Source organism: Chaetodon trifascialis, chromosome 1, assembly GCF_039877785.1.
Source record: "Chaetodon trifascialis isolate fChaTrf1 chromosome 1, fChaTrf1.hap1, whole genome shotgun sequence".
NCBI classification, from domain to species: Eukaryota; Metazoa; Chordata; class Actinopteri; order Chaetodontiformes; family Chaetodontidae; genus Chaetodon; species Chaetodon trifascialis.
In genome coordinates this window covers 26,588,752-26,608,251 of record NC_092056.1, presented here as the reverse complement: position 1 = coordinate 26,608,251, position 19,500 = coordinate 26,588,752, and the positions used below count along the sequence as shown (strand labels likewise).

The window sequence follows — 19,500 nt, the reverse complement described above, 5'->3', positions numbered from 1 at the left end:
ATTGACCTTCATGATGGACATTAGAAGAAGCTCTCAGAGCTGAACCTCAAGCTCCAGCAGCTGCTCAGCTCTCTGCTTTCAAATGTGAAATCATTGAAAGTGAAATTAAAGTTGTGGAAGCTCAACTGGAAAGTGGAAACACTGAACATGTTCCTCTTCTGTAAGAAGAAAAGCTGTTGAGACATCTGAATATGCTGCTGAGTGAAAAGTCCTTCAGGCGTTTGGTGATGAGTTTCAGGACATGGAAAGTAAATAAAAGAAACTGAACATGTTTGCTACGTCATTTAATGTGGAACCAGCTGAAGTTCCTGAGAACCAACATGAAATTACTGAGCAGCAGAGCAACAACCTTCTACTCTGAGCAGCTCTTTTCAAAAGTGACTCTTGCAAAGATTCAATTCTGCATCATCATCATCATCATCATCATCATCATCATCATCATCATCATCATCACAACGATCTGACGCCTCGCCAAAGAGAAGCAGCTCCAGTTGTTGCAGAGGTTAGTGTGATATATGTGTTCAATAATTTAATGTGGTCAGTGGTGCCACTAAGGGCGGCCAGGCCACCCCGATCGGTAGATGGAGTTGCCCCAAGTTTACAAGTAGGAGCTCCGACTTTGAGTGGCATTCCATTGTGCTTTTTTTTAGTAGGGAGCTGGAAATTATCAAGTTCCGAGTTGCCTGGAATGCACCGTTCGACTCCCCCTGCCCAAAAATACCAGATCCATCCCCTCAGGCTACTGCCTAGCTAGTATATTGACTTTGATGTGTAACTTCGGTGGAGTGCCTCTTTAAGCACACCACAGCACCCCCGTAGTTATGCCTAACCCATGGATGCAACTGGTGGCAGAAGGGTTAAGTCAGTCCAGGAGGCACAGCTATTCCTCATATAATTCCCTCCTCAGTAGTATTGAGAAGAGCATTTCTTGAAGCAGTTTGAGCGAGTTCCACAAGCTCTCTTTGCTGTTTTATTCTAATAAATAAACAAAGAACATACCATTGGGAATCTTTCAGTTTGAGTTGTCTAAGTAAAGTCTGCATGTTCTTCCCGTGCATGCATGGGTTCTCTCCAGGCACTCCGGCTTCCTCCCAATGCTCATTAGGTTAATTGGTGACTCTAAAATTGTGACTGTGAGTGTGAATGGTTGTTGACAGCTGGGATAGGCTCCAGCCTCCCTTCCTCTTTCTCATTCAGTCTCATTATATTGTAACTGACTTTAAGTGCTTTGGCAGTGTGATCATTGTCCTTCAATGAGTGGGGAGGGACATTTACCTCTGAACAGGCCAACCTTTGATCTCTATAAATAAGACTTGTGTAACAGGGAGTAAAATGCTGCTGCATTGTCAGCTTTAGATCCAATATTAACAAGCTGCAGCGAGGCTTCCCTGCCCTCCACACAGAGGTATTGTTTTATTTTGCTACGTTTTGGTTGTTTAGCTTGTTATTGTAGTCTCCTTCAGATGCATTTTAGTTCAACTATATCAATTTAGGTTCATTTTGATTAAGCTCAGTTTACTTAGTTCCAGCTCATTTTAATCAGGTTTGCTTAATTGTATTTTATTTATACATCTTCAGGAATCTTGAAGTGTTTCATGAGCTCAATTGTGATATTTTGTTCGGTCTCATTAAACTGAACTGAATGACAGAATAATAGCAGTGATACCATGTTAGCCCTTTACGGCTGTGGATGTAGTTTTTTGTTCTGTTTCGAACACAGTGCTGGCCAGCATTATTTGTCTGAAAATTCAATGTTTTGAGATGACTGAGTAAAGTCAGAGGTAGAGAAAGAGGAAATTTTGTTGCAAAAACCACCACTGCTCTGCACACTTTGAGCTTCAAGTGACTGTTGTGGAGATGAGTTTAGACTCATGACAAACGAACTGTGTCTGTGTCGAACATAATTCATCACCACGCACATTCTTATTTCCAGCAGATCAGATTTTCTCCGTCTGTTTTGCACACAAGGTTGTAAAGCATTGCCCTTCAGAGAATTCAGAGCCACACACATCCATTTTAAACCCTCAGATTCTGTTTGAACGGGACATTTGCTGTCATTTCCTCTGTGACACATACGGCTGTTTTGAAAGATTCCCTTCCTGTCTCAGAGTTTGGTAGCAGTATTCTGTCTGTGTCTGAGGTATACTGGCTTGAAATCAATGCACTCTTACTTTTTACAGCTGCATGTTGTTTGGAAGACTTTGTCTGTCAGGCTGAAACTGAAAAATTGTGACTTCATATGCTCTCTATGATACAGGACAAAATGAAGACAGACTATTCTTTGGAGAAGAGCGCCACACGAAGAGCCTCCTTTGTAAGTACAGAATAAACAGCAGCTTCCACCAGAAGCCTCCTGACCTCTTCACATGTTGCTTTCACTGCCTGACATCTTTTCCTCATCCATTGTTTCTGCTGCATCCTGTGTTTCTGTTTTGAATGTGTTTGATCCGCTTACTGAAAAAAGGCTCTCTCTCTCTCTCTGTGACTCTCCCGACCCTCTCTGTTCCTTCCTCTCCTTTCTATGTTCAACCCTGCCCTTCTGTCTCATTCTCTTGCTCTGTCTCTTTTGATCTATGACTCTGAAGGAGGATGGCTGCCGATGGCGAGCTGCATCTGTGACCTCCACTGTAGAAAATACTGATTTGGACAACAGCAGAACGGACAACAGCAAAACAGCCAAACCTTCCCTGTTTGAAAAATACCACCAGAGCCTTCAGACCCTCAAACCCTTTCGCTGCTCCTCATCACAGTTAGTGTCACTGATCACATGCTTAGTCTGTTTTGATGCACTTACAGTCAATATCGGCAACATTTCCAGACAAATACTGTACTTGGCTTGTGGTTACTACATATTTTAGCTATTGCAGAGCTTATTTTGGGTGATATTTCTGTGTCTAGGTCCCACCCTGTGGACAATGCAGGCTTCCTGTCCTTCACAACCTTTGTCTGGATGACCCCCATGATGTGGGACATGTTCAGGGATAAGCTGGACATCAGCTCTCTCGCCCTGTCTCCTTTTGATGTAGCTGAGACGAGCGGAGACAGGTCTGACACTCTTTGACAGGACAGACAGTTTTGAAAAGGATTTATGAAATGCTCTGGAGCTATGACAAATGTGTGCACTGCATCGAATGAGTGTTTTCACTTTAGTGATTCATTCACAAGGCTGACAGTGTTGACTCTGGTTGTGTGTGCTGTGCAGGCTCCACAGACTCTGGGAGGAAGAAGTGGCAAAGGTGGGCCTGGAGAAGGCCTCTTTGGTTCGAGTGATCTTGCGCTTTCAAAGAACCAGGCTGATTTTGTCAGTCATTGTCGGTGTCCTTGCCATGTTGGCGGCATTTCTAGGCCCGGTAATTTTATCTGAATTTTCATATCAACTGCATCAGTGCTTCCTCTATTGGCTGAATCCAATCAATTGTCCTTCATTGTAAATGTGGAGGGAGAAGCATTCAAAACCTTCATTAAATAAAAGTATTACCAGCAAAATATGCTTCAGATAAAAGGTCAAAGAACTCATTATGCTGTGACTGATATATTATTATATATGACATTCTTACATTTATAATATTAATTTAGTAAAGTGACATGTTACTACTGCAGCTGGTCAAGGTGGAGCTGCTTTTTCAGTAGCTACTTATTACTGCATGCAGTTCAGCAGGTTAGTCTATAGGTTCCCAACCAAGGGCTCAGGGGTCTTTGAAAGGGTCGCAGGATAAATGTGAGGGGCCGTGAGATGATTGATGGGGTCTGAAACCAAAAATCCAAAAGGAAATTCTGCTACACAAAGCAGTTTTCATGCTTTTTTTGACCTCTCTCTGCTGTAACTCATTGGTTAAATATTAGCTTCTTAGTTAAATATTCAATATTTTGTCGCCCCCGAGTCTAAAACATGTATTTAAATTAAACTGTGTGATAAGTTAATAGGTGAAATGTCATTTGGGGGGGTGTGCTGTTATCTCATAGACATCTGAGGCATGATAAGATGCACCAACAGGGCACTCTAAGCAACTACCTAAAAGCTGTAGTTAGAGCTGAATCATTGTGATAGTGTGATAGTAATGTCTAATCTTTATGATGCGATTACACATTAGCATGCCAGGCTTACCATCCCTCTTGCTCACCCCATCTTTCCCTATACTGTCATACTGTGCACAAGCCTGAATGACACCTGACTGCCATCAGCATCGCTGATTTGCTGGAACAGTGTTGTGTGGCCTGTTCCAAGCAGGTTTCTTATTTACAGATCCAGGGTGGTGCACAAAAGTCCAATTTATTTATAGTTTTTCAGTGCACAGACAGCGGACTGTGAGGAGACGATAGCTAAATGTCCAAATTCAGCAAATATCAACAGTCTTTCTACAGAATGACTCTCTATTTTCTAGCTTTTTCTGCCAAAAGCTAGAAAATGTTTCATAGGGCACAATGTATTTTTCTAAATGTGTGAAAAATTGTATGTCCTGTATGTTTCTTATCTGCCAAAAGAAAATCTATTCATCAGGTCTCCTCACCTTTAAGTACACTATATGAGTGATTTTTCACACATTCAGAAAAATACATTGTGCCCTATGAAACATTTTCTAGCTTTCGGCACTTTTGAAAGTATTTATTTCGAAGCGGTTCTTCCCACACTTACTTAGGTGTCACAAATGGTAAATTTACAGTTTTTGACAGTAAGCCAGGTATCACAATTGATATCTTCATGGGAAGTTTCACAAAAAGTTTTAGCACTAATAAACCTTTGCAAAGGACAGAGAAAAACTGTACGTGACTCACACCCTGCTGTAGTTGGTGGCCAGTTGGTGTATATTCATGCATGCTTTTGTTAGCGGTAGAAGAGCACAAATGCTGTTATTTTGTCAGGCTTATAAACTTCTCTGTCCTCTCAGGCTGTTATAGTCTATGAGATCCTGAACTACGTGGATCACCCAGGGATGTCCAAAGTGTCCCATGGTATTGGTCTGGCCTTCGCTTTGTTCTCCACAGAGTTCAGCAAAGCCTTCCTAATATCTTTGCTTTGGGCACTGAACCTGCGAACTGCTGTCAGGCTGAAGGGCGCCTTCTCCTCAATGGCCTTTGAGAAAGTGATCTCTCTGCGGATGCACAGCGGCATTTCAATGGGAGAGGTAAAGACTGGGTCACATACTGTACTGCAGATACTATATTCCTATAACAAAAACTTAAAGATATGAATTATATTATATCTAAAATTTAATAAACTGTGCTTAAACTCCATCCACTGAACCAGCTTAACTGTCGTCACACTGAATTTGAGGACTCGGATTGAATAGAGTTGTTATTTTACTTTTATACTGGGAGTAGTAATACTAGTTCTAGTACTAGTAGTCATAGTAGTAGCTTGTACATACCAAACCTGTCTTGTTAGGTCACAGACTCTGGCTTTTAGTTGAGGCAACTTGTCGTGGCAATGCAGTCTTTGCAAATATGAAATCCAGTCTTTCTCTCCCTCTCTCTTCCCTCCAGATGATTAATGTTTTGACCAATGACGGCCACAAGTTATTCGAGGCAGTACTGTTTGGGAGCTTTTTGCTGTCTGCACCGGTCCTCTTGGTTGTGTGTATAATCTACTCCTGCTTCGTTCTGGGCTACACCGCACTGACTGGAGTCTCCATCTACCTCATCTTCGTCCCTGTGCAGGTCTAATAAGTATACTGAATTATTCAGAGTGGTCGCATAGAGGCCATGACATTTTATTTTTTATTTTTACCATGTTATACAATCAACATCCAAATTAATTCATTTCCAACAAGCCTTTGTTCACTAACCAATACTACCAACACTATGTTGTCAAAGGGCATGTGCACATGCAGGCTGAGGGGGCCGGGGTGCTTTGTCTGATAAGCTACGAGCAGGCAAATGTTTAATGCTTTCCATGTTAAATACAGGGTATTTTCTTGAACTTGTTTAACCACAAATATGATATTTGTTCTTTTGCAACTTGTTGTCCATTACCACCAATATTAATATTGTTTTCTCTGCTTTCAGTTTTTCTTAGCCAAGCTCATTAATAAATTCAAATGGAAGGCCATCGAGATAACAGACAACCGTGTTCGCACAATGAATGAGATTCTTAGCAGCATCAAACTTATCAAGATGTACGCCTGGGAAGACTCCTTTGACAAGAAGATTGAAGGTATGAAGTTCACTGGCTGCATGCTGACTGTCTCCTCCTGTGAGAAGTTTTTTTTTATTTGTCTTGTATATCAGATGTCAAGGGTGTCATTTATGCTGTCCCCTTGGTGAAAACACAAAACCAATTTTGAAAGATGTGTACGCCACCTTCCATGTTTCCTCTGGAGATGCTGGAAATGGGCAACATGGAGGGTGAAGATGTTTCATTAAAACAATGTGTTTTCCACACTGGCTTCCACACTAAGACCACTGCTTAAGACACTAATTTACATGTCCAGATGATTAGGATTTATATAGGAAAGACAGGCATGTGTCTGGACACACAGTTGTAGAAATCACAATTTAAAAATAATAAAGAACATTTTCTAGCCTGTACCTTTACCATAAACTTGTGGAGTGAACTCCAGACGGCTTTATGCATTTAATGAGACTCTGGAACTTCAACTGTCTAAACCTACATTTAAATGCTTTTAAGAGAAATTATATATGATAAATATTTCCATAGAGTATAGTACAGTCTTCCAGGTGTTTTTGAATAGACACATTCCCCTAGTTGCTACAGTGGACAGCTCCAGCTGGAGGGGTCTGAAAAGAGTTTTGAAATCAACACATTTACCTGGAGAAGTAAAGATAAACTCTTCTTCTAATATAGGATATTGTCTTTCCTGCAGGCTTGAGGTCAAAAGAGATAACACAACTGCGATGGGCCAGTTACATCCAGAATATAAACATCAGCATCACCAGCATCATCCCCACTATTGCCACCACCATCACCTTCATCATACACACTGTGTTGGCCTTAAGTCTCAACACAGCTGATGTGAGTACCACAGCAGTGCAGCACATACAGCACAAGAACTTAAGCCATCATGCGCAGTGTGACTTGACTGTTTATATGTGCATTGAAAAAGGACATATAACCTTGTCGTTGTTGTGTGTTGTGGGGTAGTGAGCATTCTTCTTTGTTATGACCAGGCCTTTACCACCATCGCCATCTTCAACTCCTTGAGGTTCTGTCTGGCTCTGATGCCCCTGTCTGTTAAAGCCTTGGCTGAGGCTGCTGTGTCAGTTAAACGCCTGAGGGTATACTCCTCTCCTTGTATTTTTACTTCATGGCATTTTCTTCTATCTCTGTTTGTGTTCAGGGTTTGTCAGTCCAACTTGAAATTCCAGCATTTATTGCTGCTGTAGATCTCAAATTCTTATGAAGGCCATATGCTGCTGTTTCAGAAAATACTGCTGATCCAGAATCCAGAGCCCTACCTGATGCACAAGGAGGACAGTGACTCAGCCATTGTGATGAAAAACGCGACACTTTCCTGGACCAAACCAGACAGCCAGCCAGACTCACCACCCAGCACAGCCAATGGGATGAACGAGCACAAAGTGGACGACATTTCCCGGAATGAGAAGACTGAAACTTTGCCAACCCTGAGAAACATCACGTTCACACTCCCTAAGGTGTGCTTTACTACACAGATTACAGATTAATGACTATATAAAGTGAAGCTTATACTGTGTGTGTTATTTCCTCAAGGGCAAGCTGCTTGGTGTCTGTGGGAACGTGGGGAGTGGGAAGACATCACTGATTTCCAGCATTTTGGAACAGGTTGGCTTCTCTCTTGCCTTACACCATGCGTGCAAGTCTCTCACATTACGTCTGCCATTTATATTGGCCTCTCTATGTATTCTTGTTTTGTTTTTTTTCAATGATTGTATCTCTCATCATGATTTAACTGATGCCCTGTAACATGCAGCACTTCTCATGGCTGTCTGCTAATTTTTGTTTCAGATGCACCTTCTGCAGGGCTCCGTCACAGCCAATGGGACATTTGCCTATGTTTCCCAGCAGGCCTGGATATTCCACGGAACTGTTCAAGAAAACATCCTGATGGGTGAACCATTCAACAAGGACAAGTAAGTAATCACAGAAATGATTATCATGGGATACTGCAGATAGAAGTCCCCTCTGAATACGGAAACAATAAGATGTGTTGCTTACTAACGGGATATGTGATGTTTATATGTTACCACTATCGCTTTTTATTGCAGTGATTCAAACGCAATAAAACAAGGTTTTGATAGATCTTGAATGTGAGATAAGATATTTCACGAGACAAATGTTTAACTTAGAGAAAGATCCTCTTGTCTTTGTGAATTTGCATATGGCAAGATTGTCAAATAAGAGCAGAGGTCATCTGTTATCTGACAAATTTATGATGGGAGGCCTGTCTGTGCTGATAGAGAAGGCAACAGCGAGACTGCTGGCCTGTGCGCAGTATTTTTATGAGTCATGTCAGCAGAGAAATGAGAAATGCTACATTTCTGAGCTTTGTATGTTCTTGTCAACTCTCATTAATTCTCATGAAGTACCAGGGAGAGTACAGCCTGAGCAAAACAATTAAAAGCATTATTAAGGTGCTTATTTTAATTAGGCAGTACATAATGAAAAGTAGTAAGTATGTAAAAACAACAGTGACCTCTTCATATGATTACAGTATCTATCAGTATACAGTATATTAACATTCATAAGCCTCTGGGCACAGATGGTTATATTTTCTGAGAGCAGAATCATGTTTAATCTCTTGATGTATTTAAGACAGACATTGTTCCAATATTATACACCATCATTTTCTTGTTTTTATTATTAAGTAAACTGAATTAACCAAATCATGTCATCAAAATGGCTCTGTTGAAAGCACTATTCATGGTACTGTCCCCTGACTGTCCAGAAACTCTGTCTTTCTCCACAGATACAACAGAGTTGTGGATGTCTGTAGCCTCAGACCTGACCTGTCAATCCTCCCATTTGGTGATCAGACTGAGGTTGGAGCTATGGACTCTTTCTTTTTCTATGCTTCTTAATCATTTCTTGTGTAGTGTAACTTTAAATACTAATGCCCTCAGCTTTCTGCTGTTTGGTTGGCAGATTGGAGAGCGAGGGTTAAATCTGTCAGGGGGGCAGAAGCAGAGAATCAGCCTGGCCAGAGCTGTCTATTCCAATAAGGACATCTTCCTCCTTGACGATCCGCTATCTGCTGTCGATGCCCACGTGGGAAAACACATTTTTGAAGAATGCATTAAGAAGGAGCTCCAAGGAAAATCGGTCATACTGGTTACACACCAGCTGCAGGTGGGAAGATGGACACTGTTTTATTATTTAGCAGATAATGAATTTATTAAACTTGACTTTCATCAATCACATGTGCAAACTCCTTTATACATTTAATACAACTTTTAACATTCATAGTAGCACATTTAGAATCATTTTATCATGGGAAACCCCAAAGTAAAAGTAGACCCTCACGCACCAGGAAGTGGTATCTGATTGCTGCTGCTAGTATTATCTTAATCATAAATTATGAGCAGTATTTCTATCTCTAATTTAATTACCAGCATCTGTCAAATGCCATAAATGTATGTGGACATGTGACTGCTGTTTAGACTGTGTTGCTTTGACCGCTGGCCACAATGCTGGGATGTTGATGTGGTTGTGCTCATGTGTGTCTGTCAGTATCTGGAGTTCTGTGATAACATCTTGGTTCTGGAGGATGGTGAGGTGCTGGAGGCTGGAGACCACGAGGCCCTGACAAAAGCCAACGGACGTTATGCTCAGCTCATCGGAAACTACAAGATAGAACAGTCTAAAGTAAAAAAAACAAACAAACACATAAACTACAGTACATAAGTCAGATGTACTGTAGCTCTGCTCATTTATTGTTTTATAATCTCAAAAACAATATAAAACATGGTTGTCTCATCGTTTCAGTTATAACAGGTGAAAGAACATGTCTTTTGCAAGGGCCCAAGTTAATGGTTCATCATCTACTGTAGGAGTTTCAGTGTCAGCAGTATCACTGTGTTTTTGCTTACCATTTACAGACTGCGACAGAGGAGGAAGAAAAGCCGCCCCAAGACCTGGCCCAGCTGAAGGAGGTTGAGCTAAGAGATTTAGGAGACATTGGCATAGTGAACCCAGGTAAGAAAACCAAGGAAAAAAGGTTTGTTTGTAATGATCCAAAATCCCTTACACAGGATCGTTTATGATGTCTCAGTTGAAACTAAGGCTGGAGTTTATTCTTGAGTTTCGTACAAACCAGGAAGATGTGTAGCACATTCTGCCAAACCTGGTGGAAAAAGCAGGTACATAGAGGGAAAGTGGATGGGCTGTAGCATGTAGTTCTGCTGTTTTTTAATTATCTGTCGAGCAAAGTTTGACAGACTTGTAAAAGAGCCTGATAAAACATAATAATACAATAAAAAAAGATCAGTGTGTACAAGGCTTCGCGATACAGTAACAGAGCAACAAACCAGTGGCGGCTCCTAACAAATTTCTCAGGGGGGGCAACTGTTGTGATGATGGCTAACATGACCCATTCAATGATTAAAATAATAAGAAATAAAAGTCAGATAGCTAACTTTACAGTGTTACATTGTATTGTTTAATATGGTTTTCCTGTTCAACCACTAGATGGCAAAACCAGACATGAATTGTACATACTGTACAGTATTTCTGTAAAGCTATATCAAGTTAAATGTCTCAAATACAATAAATTAGGTTTCACAATAAAACACTTCCACCATGGCCATCAACAGATACATTGTCATCTACTATTTTGCCCATGAAATCACTGTTAGCACAGTCTACAATTTATAAGCACCATGGATGCCATAGCAATAATCAAATCAAATTATACTATCATCAAAACTAGAATTAATCAAATCTTAACAGAACATGTTCAGTATATACAGTATTGGGCTGGCAATATGCAATCAATACAACTATTTACAATTCAACATTTGGAGAGCACAACATAACACAACTCACCATTTAATGAAATGATGGAGTTGCAGTTGCTAGCCATGTCGATCTTGCTCTCGCGCGAGAGTCTCCTTATAGAAGGAGCACGCACCAGTGCGTATGAATGTCTGCTGCGAAATGTTTAAATCCGGACAGTCGGGTCCCAAATCCTTCACCCTTTTCTTGTCCATATCCGACCAACGAAAAAATTGAGTCTCGCGTAGAGAAACAATCGAGTTTTCCTTCACCACAGTCGCCATCCTTCCTTCACATTATCCACTAGTCATCTTTTCTCTTCCCTCGAAGTATAGCTGTGGCGCGAATGCTTGCTGATGGACGTCATCGAATTGATGAATTGTCCAATCACGCTCACTTTAAAAAACTGGAAAACAATGCCATTGGTCTGGGCGCACAGAGGTGCGAGGTAGAAGCGAATTTTCATGCGCCAAAGAAAAGCTGTCTCTGCTCTTAAACAATAAAAAAAGTTTGCTAGCTCTGACGCAGTATTACCGGCGCCCTTGAGGAGGAGGGCTTTATATTGAATGGCAAACCGTAATTCCAGCCAAAAGTCTGACACACTTAATGGTTGCTGGCAGTGTGGTGGCTACCACACCATTGCACAAGTAAAAACGCGATGTAATTTTGTTTATTAATTTCGTATTTGTTAGGTTTGATTGATTCATGGTTGATCTTGGTAGATATATAAAAGACTCAATATTTCACGGGAGGGGCGGCACCCTAGCGCCCTCTATTGACCAGCTGCCACTGCAACAAACCTATAAGTCTGACTATCACTATAGTAGCACTTCAACATTTTCTTCATTATAGTCTACAATAGAGAGATGGTGGATTTCTTTCTGTTGTTTTATTCACATTTCTTCCAACTGTTTGTGCTTCCTTTCAGCATTTGACATGTCAGATGAAAGGAACGATCAAATCACAGCTGACCAAATATGTAAGTCTACAAAACTCATTCAGTTGTAATCCTGATGCTGGTACAGGGCCCACCAGTTCAGCTGTAATAGATCCTGTATCTGCAAGGAGGTTGAGCTCATATATGTTCATGTGGGAGTCTAAAAGCTTCAGCAGAAGTGATTGTTGGATGGCTGAACTGCACTGGAAACCCCCTCCCAACCAAGCCCTTCCCACAATGGAACTGGGGAGGGGCTGTGTCATTCAATTTGTTTAATTTTACATACTGATGTGACATTCACACCCGCTCACCACAGTGAATGGCCAGGTGTGTGGAGGTGAGAAAGTAAGCTTCAACTTCTCTCTCAAGATCTCTATTTTCATTCTCTACACAGCTATTTACTTCATGCTTACAACAAACAAGTGCAGTGCAATAGATTCCTTCCATGAGAGAAAACGTGAGCTCATATTTTAACCATGATCACATCTCACCCTCTTGTGCGATGGTGAGCTTTTCACTTTGCTCCGAGTGTGACTGTTTGTCTGGTGTCATATAAATAATTACTGTAGCGGATTTAAAATAACATATTTAGATTCTTCTGTGGTTAAGTGAATTTGCGACACTTTGCATTTACGCTATTGTGGATGTGGAAAGAGTTTGGGCGATTGGATCTTCAGTGTATAGCTGGTGAACATTTACACCTGTATCACATGATGGCACAACCAAGTCAGTCCGGTCACAGGCTGGTGCTAATGGAGGTCACTTTAATGCACTATGATTCTAGAAAATTCTTTTCTTCCCTTTCAGCTACTGTCAGTGATCAGCTGGTCAGTCAGGAGACCTCCACAGAAGGCGCCATCTCCTGGAGGGTCTACCACCAATATATCCTGGCAGTTGGAGGTCTGATACAGCACACATGCATGCATGCATGCATTTTCACAATTCTAAGCAATAATACATAATTCGCAAGCGCCCAACTTGGCTGATGATGTTTGGTATGACTGTGCAGGGTACATCATCGCCTTCTTCACCATGCTGAACATCATCCTGTTAGTCGGATCCACCGCCTTCAGCAACTGGTGGCTCAGTTTCTGGCTGGGGCAGGGTAATGGGGTGAGAAGCATATCTCTCTCTCTCTCACACACACACACACAGTCATGTTTGCATCACGTCAGAGGACATTACATTGATTTACATCCATTTCCAGGAGACTTACCCTAACTGTAACCCTGACTTTAAAGATCAAGTGTGTAGGGCTTCAGAGGATCTATTGGCAGACATGGGATTTAATGTGTTTTCGTTATGTTAGATAAGATAGAACTTTAGTGATCCCACACTGGGGAAGTTTAGATGTTACAGTTGTAATAAAGATGTTAATAGCAAGAAAAGAGACAATAAAATGGGTACAAAATAAAAATTAACTACATTTGTACATTGATACAAGAAGAGTCTAAAAATAGCATTGCCTTGAGTATTTGAATTGCACATAGAAGATATAGATAGTAAAAATATTTTCTGTTACACAGATTTATAGTAGCTATTAGAATGAACTCTTTATATCTACAGAGTTGCACAGCCATGTCTCTACGGTAACCCTGAATGGACAAATCAAAGACTGGCTTTAACGAGCACCTTTCACATTTTACACATTTTTAGCAGCCACCGTTGGGGAGAATGAAGAGGCCGGTGTTCAGTTGGTTGCACTCTGCAGCTTCACTGTCAGATGCCACTAAACCCCACAGACTGGAGCTCCATCTAAACCTAACCTAATCCCAAGTCTACACCCCAAAAATTCATGATTTACATTATAAGACCTTGTGTTTTGTCCCCAAAAGGAACATATGTCCCCAAAATGTGGCTGCATGGACACATTTATGGCTCCATGATATGAGTAATACATGTCCGCACACACACATGCAACTTATTACCAGCCCTGGTTGGTGTGTGAGTGTGTTCTTGGTGGCAGACATGTTGTTTGGACAACCTGAGAGCAGCAAATAGTTCTCTGTGCACAGTCTGCATTCCCACTGAGCTATAAGGTTGCAATATTTGCAAATGCATGGAAATAATTTATCCATCCATCCATTATCTATACCGCCTATCCCTTTCGGGGTTGCGGGGGGCTGGAGCCTATCCCAGCTACAATGGGCGAGAGGCGGGGTACACCCTGAACCGGTCGCCAGCCGATTGCAGGGCCGGAAATAATTTATTTCTCTGTTTTTTTCCCCAAGACTTCACCGATGGCCAACATCTCAGACAACCCGGACCTGCACTTCTACCAGCTTGTTTATGGCATGTTGATGGTCGTCATGGTGCTACTTGCAATCATCAAATGCTTCCTCTACACTGGGGTCACTTTAAATGCTGCCTGCAAATTCCACAACCGCATGTTCAAGAATGTAATGTGACATGGCTGACCTAAAGCCTTCTATATACCACCAAACATTCATACTTTACACGACATGCTACTGTCGCTGTCAATGAGCCACTGATAATGCAGAAGTTTTTGTGTTCCTTTCTCAGATTATCTCCAGTCCCATGAGTTTCTTCGACACGACGCCAACTGGCCGCATTCTCAACCGCTTCGCCAAAGACCAAGAGGAGGTGGATAGTGTGCTCCCCATCCACATGGACCCTTTCTTACAATTTTGTCTGATGGTCACCTTCACCATTATCATCATCTCAGCGGTCTTCCCCGCAATGCTCATCGCTGTGGCTGTTATGGGAGCTTTGTTCACCCTCATTCTCTTGTGAGTTAACACAATAAGTCTAAATGTGATAAAATAGATTTCTACAGGGACTGCTGGAAAATAGGATTGAAGCAATTAATGTTCTGGTATCATTGTCAGTTGTATTGATACACGCTAAGTGAATTTAGTAATATTGTGTAATTTGCAAGAACCAGATTTTCACTGTTGCACATTTTAAGATTTTAATACGTGCAACATTTTCTGTGAATCTAATAATATAAAAAAAAGTTTTTACTTTTACTCTGAATATCTGCTGTGATTCCTCTGCAGTATCTTTCAGAGGAGTATCCGTCACATGAAAAAGATGGAGAACATCAGTCGCTCTCCTTGCATCTCCCTCACCACCTCTACTCTGCAGGGCCTCAGCACTATCCATGCCTACAACACAAGAGACAGCCAAATAAAACGGTGAGAGCCCAGACTTCCTCAACATGAAATACTGCTCTTTGTTCACTGACCTTTCAGGCTTGCTTAGAATGTATGCTCGCCTTCAGTTTCTCTCTGCTTTACATTCATGCAGTGAGACGCAGCAGGTGGTGTTTTTGTCGCAGTGGCGGGTGATTTTGTTCATGAAACCTGACCTGTCCTTTGTTATATTGTAGGTTTAAGTCACTGAATGACATCAACTCGAACCACTTTTTTCTGTTTCACTGTGGCACACGTTGGCTCTCTTTCTGGCTGGACTTCATGGCAGCGGCCATGACCTTGTTGGTGGCTCTGTTTGTAGTGCTCGGTGATGATAATGTCATCAGTCCATCTTTGAAAGGCCTGGCACTATCCTACACCATACAGGTAACTATGGATGGCAAATGAATGAACAGTTTGTTTATATATTTGAAAAGACATGCTCTGAGCAATTGCAGCATGTGTGTTTACAGACTGTGTTTCTTTGTTGTCTAGTTGACAGGCATGCTTCAGTATGTAGTGAGGCAGTCGACGGAGGTGGAGGCGAGGTTCAACTCGGTGGAGCGGCTGCAGGAATACATTAAGGTCCGATTCTAGACTTCTCTGCCTCAGAAAAATAATGACACAGGTTTCCTGGCTACTGCCACCAATCCATCCATTGAGACTGTCCATTAAACTGCTCAGGAGGAGCACCTGATAAGGAGGCCAAAAACTTCCACTCTGCAGTTAATTATAATCTGACACCTCTCCTATCTGCTCACTCAAAGCAGTTATTTATTGTGTACAGGATTGTGAGTCTGAGGCTCCCAGACACATCAAGGGAGCTCAAATCCCAGAAGACTGGCCAAAGAACGGAGCCATCACCTTCAAGGACTATAAGATGAGATACAGGGAGAATACACCCATCGTCCTGAATGGGCTCAGTTTCACCATCCAAGCTAGAGAGAAGCTGGGCATTGTGGGAAGGACAGGCTCTGGTAAGACCCTGACTCAGGTACAGGCAGAGATTAGTTTAAATCAGAAAATTGAATAAATTAAGTTTTAGAATGACTGACTGAAGAAACTATGACTAATTGTAGAAGTATTAGTCATAATTTTAGTTGCAGTCTGATATTCAACTACAGACTGACCAGGATTAGTTGAATATGTAAAATTACATCATAAACATACATGCAGTACAGTAAATCACTCAACCTACAGTCTATAGTGATTATAATGTGAATGATCGAAAACATGGTTTGCAGCAATATCCTCAGATGAAGTGTGTAAATAAAAAAGATTACAAGGCACTATTTTAATCCACGACTGTAGGGTGCTTGGTGAAACCCTGCCTCTGTAAACCATAAGGTTTACAATTCTTAGGTACTCTATGCTTCGTGTGTGCAGGGAAGTCCTCGTTAGGGGTGGCTCTGTTCAGGATGGTGGAGCCAGCAGAGGGAAACATCGTGATAGACGGGGTGGACATCATGGCCATTGGTCTGCATGATCTGCGCAGCAAATTGTCCATCATCCCCCAGGATCCTGTGCTATTTATTGGCACAGTCAGGTAACCTTATCTTAACTCTAACCCCAGAGATCGTAATGCCTAAACACACACACACATTTCTCATTGCTTTGGGTTAGTCACTGGTTAACTAACTGTGATAATGTGTGTGTTTGCTTGCAGGTACAACCTAGACCCATTCAATAACAACACTGATGAGGACATCTGGATGGCACTGGACAAGACCTACATGAAGGACTCAGTATGTCAGCAGTACAATATGAAGCACAGCTCATTAACAGCTTTTTGTTACAGTGTGCAGTCATTTTGTCTTGGTCTACTTGTTTTCATGATACTTTTCCCAAGAATTTTGACTTCAGCACAATGCTTTGAGACACAATGAAAACTGCTTACGATGCATATCTTGAATTGTAATGTTATCTGAAACCTCTCAGTGGAAGTTGCAGAAGTGTTGCAGCTGCTGAACCCTTATTTTCAAACACAATGTTAACTTTAGCAGTGGTGGAGATCCTTTCCAGAACAATTATCAGCATCGTGTATTTAAAGTATCAGAAAAAAGTACAAAAATACGTGTCACGCAGTTATATCATTAGATTAATATTACTCATGAATCATGTGTAAGTAGCATGTTATTATTTTACATACTCCTTGGTAGTTCTTAAAAAAAATCAAAAAATCTCATTTTCATTAACTGTTCATTCATTCGTTTGTTCATTCATTTGAAAAGCAGCTGCAACACAAGCAAAAATGAAGCAGAGTAAAAAATACAGCATGTACTGCTGAAATGTGAGGGAAGGAGAAGTATAAAGTAGCAAAAAATAAGCTATAAAGTAACGAGTGAAGTACACTTCAGTACAGCACTTGAGTAAAGCTAATGAGTGACATCCATACATTTGTTTTGTCAGATCTCCAAACTGGAAGGGAAACTACAGGCACCAGTGCAGGAGAATGGAGAGAACTTCTCTGTAGGAGAAAGACAGCTGATGTGTATGGCTAGAGCACTACTCCGCAACTCAAAGGTTTGTTGATCCATCCGCGCCTTCTGATGCTTATTCTGGTCTCATCTATAACCACAACTAGCCACATATCGATCTGTTGCAACACAAAACAATGTAACTGCACATTATCTCTCTATTCACATTTGCATCAGTTACCTCACCACCACCATTATCTTTGGCCAAGTTGCTTGTTTTGGTATTTTCACTGTTTTCAGTCGTCTTGTTCAGTTCTACATATAAATTTGTCCAGTTACCCCAAACCCCCTCTACCCTATGTCATCTTACCTCTCCCCCTTTGCAGCCAATCTCTTCGTCTACGCTAACTGTCCCTCCTGTTGTCCAACAGATCATTCTTTTGGATGAGGCGACGGCATCCATCGATGCAGAGACAGACACCTTGATCCAGAGCACCATCAAAGAGGCCTTCCAGGACTGCACCATGCTCACCATCGCCCATCGAATCAACACCGTGATGCATGCAGATCGTATTCTGGTCATGGACCAAGGAGAGGTAACGAACAAACACAAATATGCAGAGATAATGTTTGCGAGGTGCCGAACCCACACTTACAATAAGTGTTCTGTCCAACAGGCAGCAGAGCTGGACAGTCCAGATGTGCTGAAGCAAAGACCAGACTCTCTGTTCTCCTCACTCCTGACTGCTACCAGCACTCTGAGCACCTGAACCACAGAGGCCCCGCGACACCCCAGCACCAATAAGCAGTAGTAGAATAGAGGTTATTCATTCACACAATCATATCTTAAATAGTATTGTCATGTTGAAATCTTCATTCCTTGCATCAAGTGCAAGATGTGTTTATCTCTCCTGTCTGCTGAAACAACCACGTGGAAAATGTTATTTCACAAAGTTCCTCATAGGAGTGGATGTGATTTGTCATGAGTGTTGTATTTATTATTTATTGATTTTCTATGTCTCTATTTTCTATGTGCTACCACTTTGCAGCCTACTTTGCACCCTATGAACTCTTGATCTTGTGTGAATACAGACTACATCTGTAATACCTTTTCAAACAACTGATGCATTTTATCATATTAAGGAGCTGTATTTGAAAATATAACTCATGTAACATAATTAGTGATGGGAATTTGTACGTTTCATTTACACTGTGTGCTTTTCACTGGAATAAATTACATATTTCTTGTTTTTCTTGCCTCTTATAATTTATTGACAATGTCACAATTAGAGCTGAGTACTGCCCATTGCTTATTTTTACAGGCTATAGGGCTGCCTTGCACGAACTGTTTTCTTTTTCTTTACTAATTGACCCACCAACAGGAAATGCTGGTTGAACACCCGACAGCGGCTAATGTTTGATAGATTTGCAAAGTCAGTAATTTTGCTGGAAGATCAGTTCATAGAGGAAGTTTGCTACCATAGTTATGGGCTTTTTGAAAGAGAATTTCACACATATGGCATCAAATCCAGCCAGTATCTTATGAGGAGGAGAGTTTTCTGCTGTGAAATCCTGTTAAAGCATGACATTCCTTTCAACTGTGGTTATTGTGTTTCAGTGGCGAGGTCTCGTCCCCAGCCTGCTCTTTCAATCCCTCCTTTATCTCTCCATTCTCCATCCTCTCACCTTCCATTCGATCGGGATACACAATAAACTTATTAAGATATATAATCCTTTCACATGAAGATATAAGAGCATGACTCACTTTTTGAAAAAGCATGTTAAGAGCTAATCTAATGAGCACTTCACACTCAAGCTTGTTTTTGCCGCATAGAAATCCAACTTAGGAAGAAGGTGGAAAATAACCTGCATTATATATTACTCTATTGCTTCGTTTGAATTGTTTACTCTGTAAGGTTGGTGCAACATGCATGAAGTCCAGTTCAGCATATGACAGAGCAAACAAGAATTTTTAGCTACAGGACTGGGGACTCATTAAACATGGAGGGGGGTTGACAAGGCCATGTTTACCACCAATAGTTCAATCCTGGCTGTATGGTTGAG

At 41.3% G+C, this 19,500-nt stretch overlaps 1 protein-coding gene across 1 annotated transcript; it reads left to right on the top strand.

Annotated features, from left to right (window-relative positions):
* Positions 1-1,361: 1,361 nt before the first annotated feature.
* Positions 1,362-18,686, top strand: abcc12 (ATP-binding cassette, sub-family C (CFTR/MRP), member 12). Its single transcript, XM_070958925.1, has 31 exons — positions 1,362-1,405; positions 2,258-2,314; positions 2,586-2,749; positions 2,899-3,045; positions 3,203-3,350; positions 4,887-5,123; positions 5,482-5,655; positions 6,004-6,151; positions 6,822-6,970; positions 7,126-7,233; positions 7,381-7,611; positions 7,688-7,759; positions 7,943-8,067; positions 8,904-8,976; positions 9,080-9,283; positions 9,665-9,799; positions 10,033-10,129; positions 11,856-11,906; positions 12,672-12,764; positions 12,874-12,977; positions 14,096-14,263; positions 14,388-14,614; positions 14,885-15,022; positions 15,217-15,406; positions 15,515-15,604; positions 15,807-15,996; positions 16,406-16,565; positions 16,686-16,764; positions 17,429-17,542; positions 17,868-18,032; positions 18,114-18,686. Exons 2-31 carry the CDS (start codon positions 2,264-2,266, stop codon positions 18,204-18,206), a joined length of 4,125 nt encoding a protein of 1,374 aa, XP_070815026.1. The 5' UTR covers positions 1,362-1,405; positions 2,258-2,263; the 3' UTR covers positions 18,207-18,686.
* Positions 18,687-19,500: the final 814 nt, after the last annotated feature.

What these genes read in the sequence shown, in the direction of transcription:
- abcc12 (XM_070958925.1), top strand. Translation starts at nt 2,264, where the DNA reads ATGAAGACAGACTATTCTTTGGAGAAGAGCGCCACACGAAGAGCCTCC. An exon ending in TCATCTTCGTCCCTGTGCAG is followed by an intron (nt 5,656 to 6,003) that starts GTCTAATAAGTA and finishes CTCTGCTTTCAG; the next exon opens with TTTTTCTTAGCCAAGCTCAT. An exon ending in GGCTGCAGGAATACATTAAG is followed by an intron (nt 15,605 to 15,806) that starts GTCCGATTCTAG and finishes TATTGTGTACAG; the next exon opens with GATTGTGAGTCTGAGGCTCC.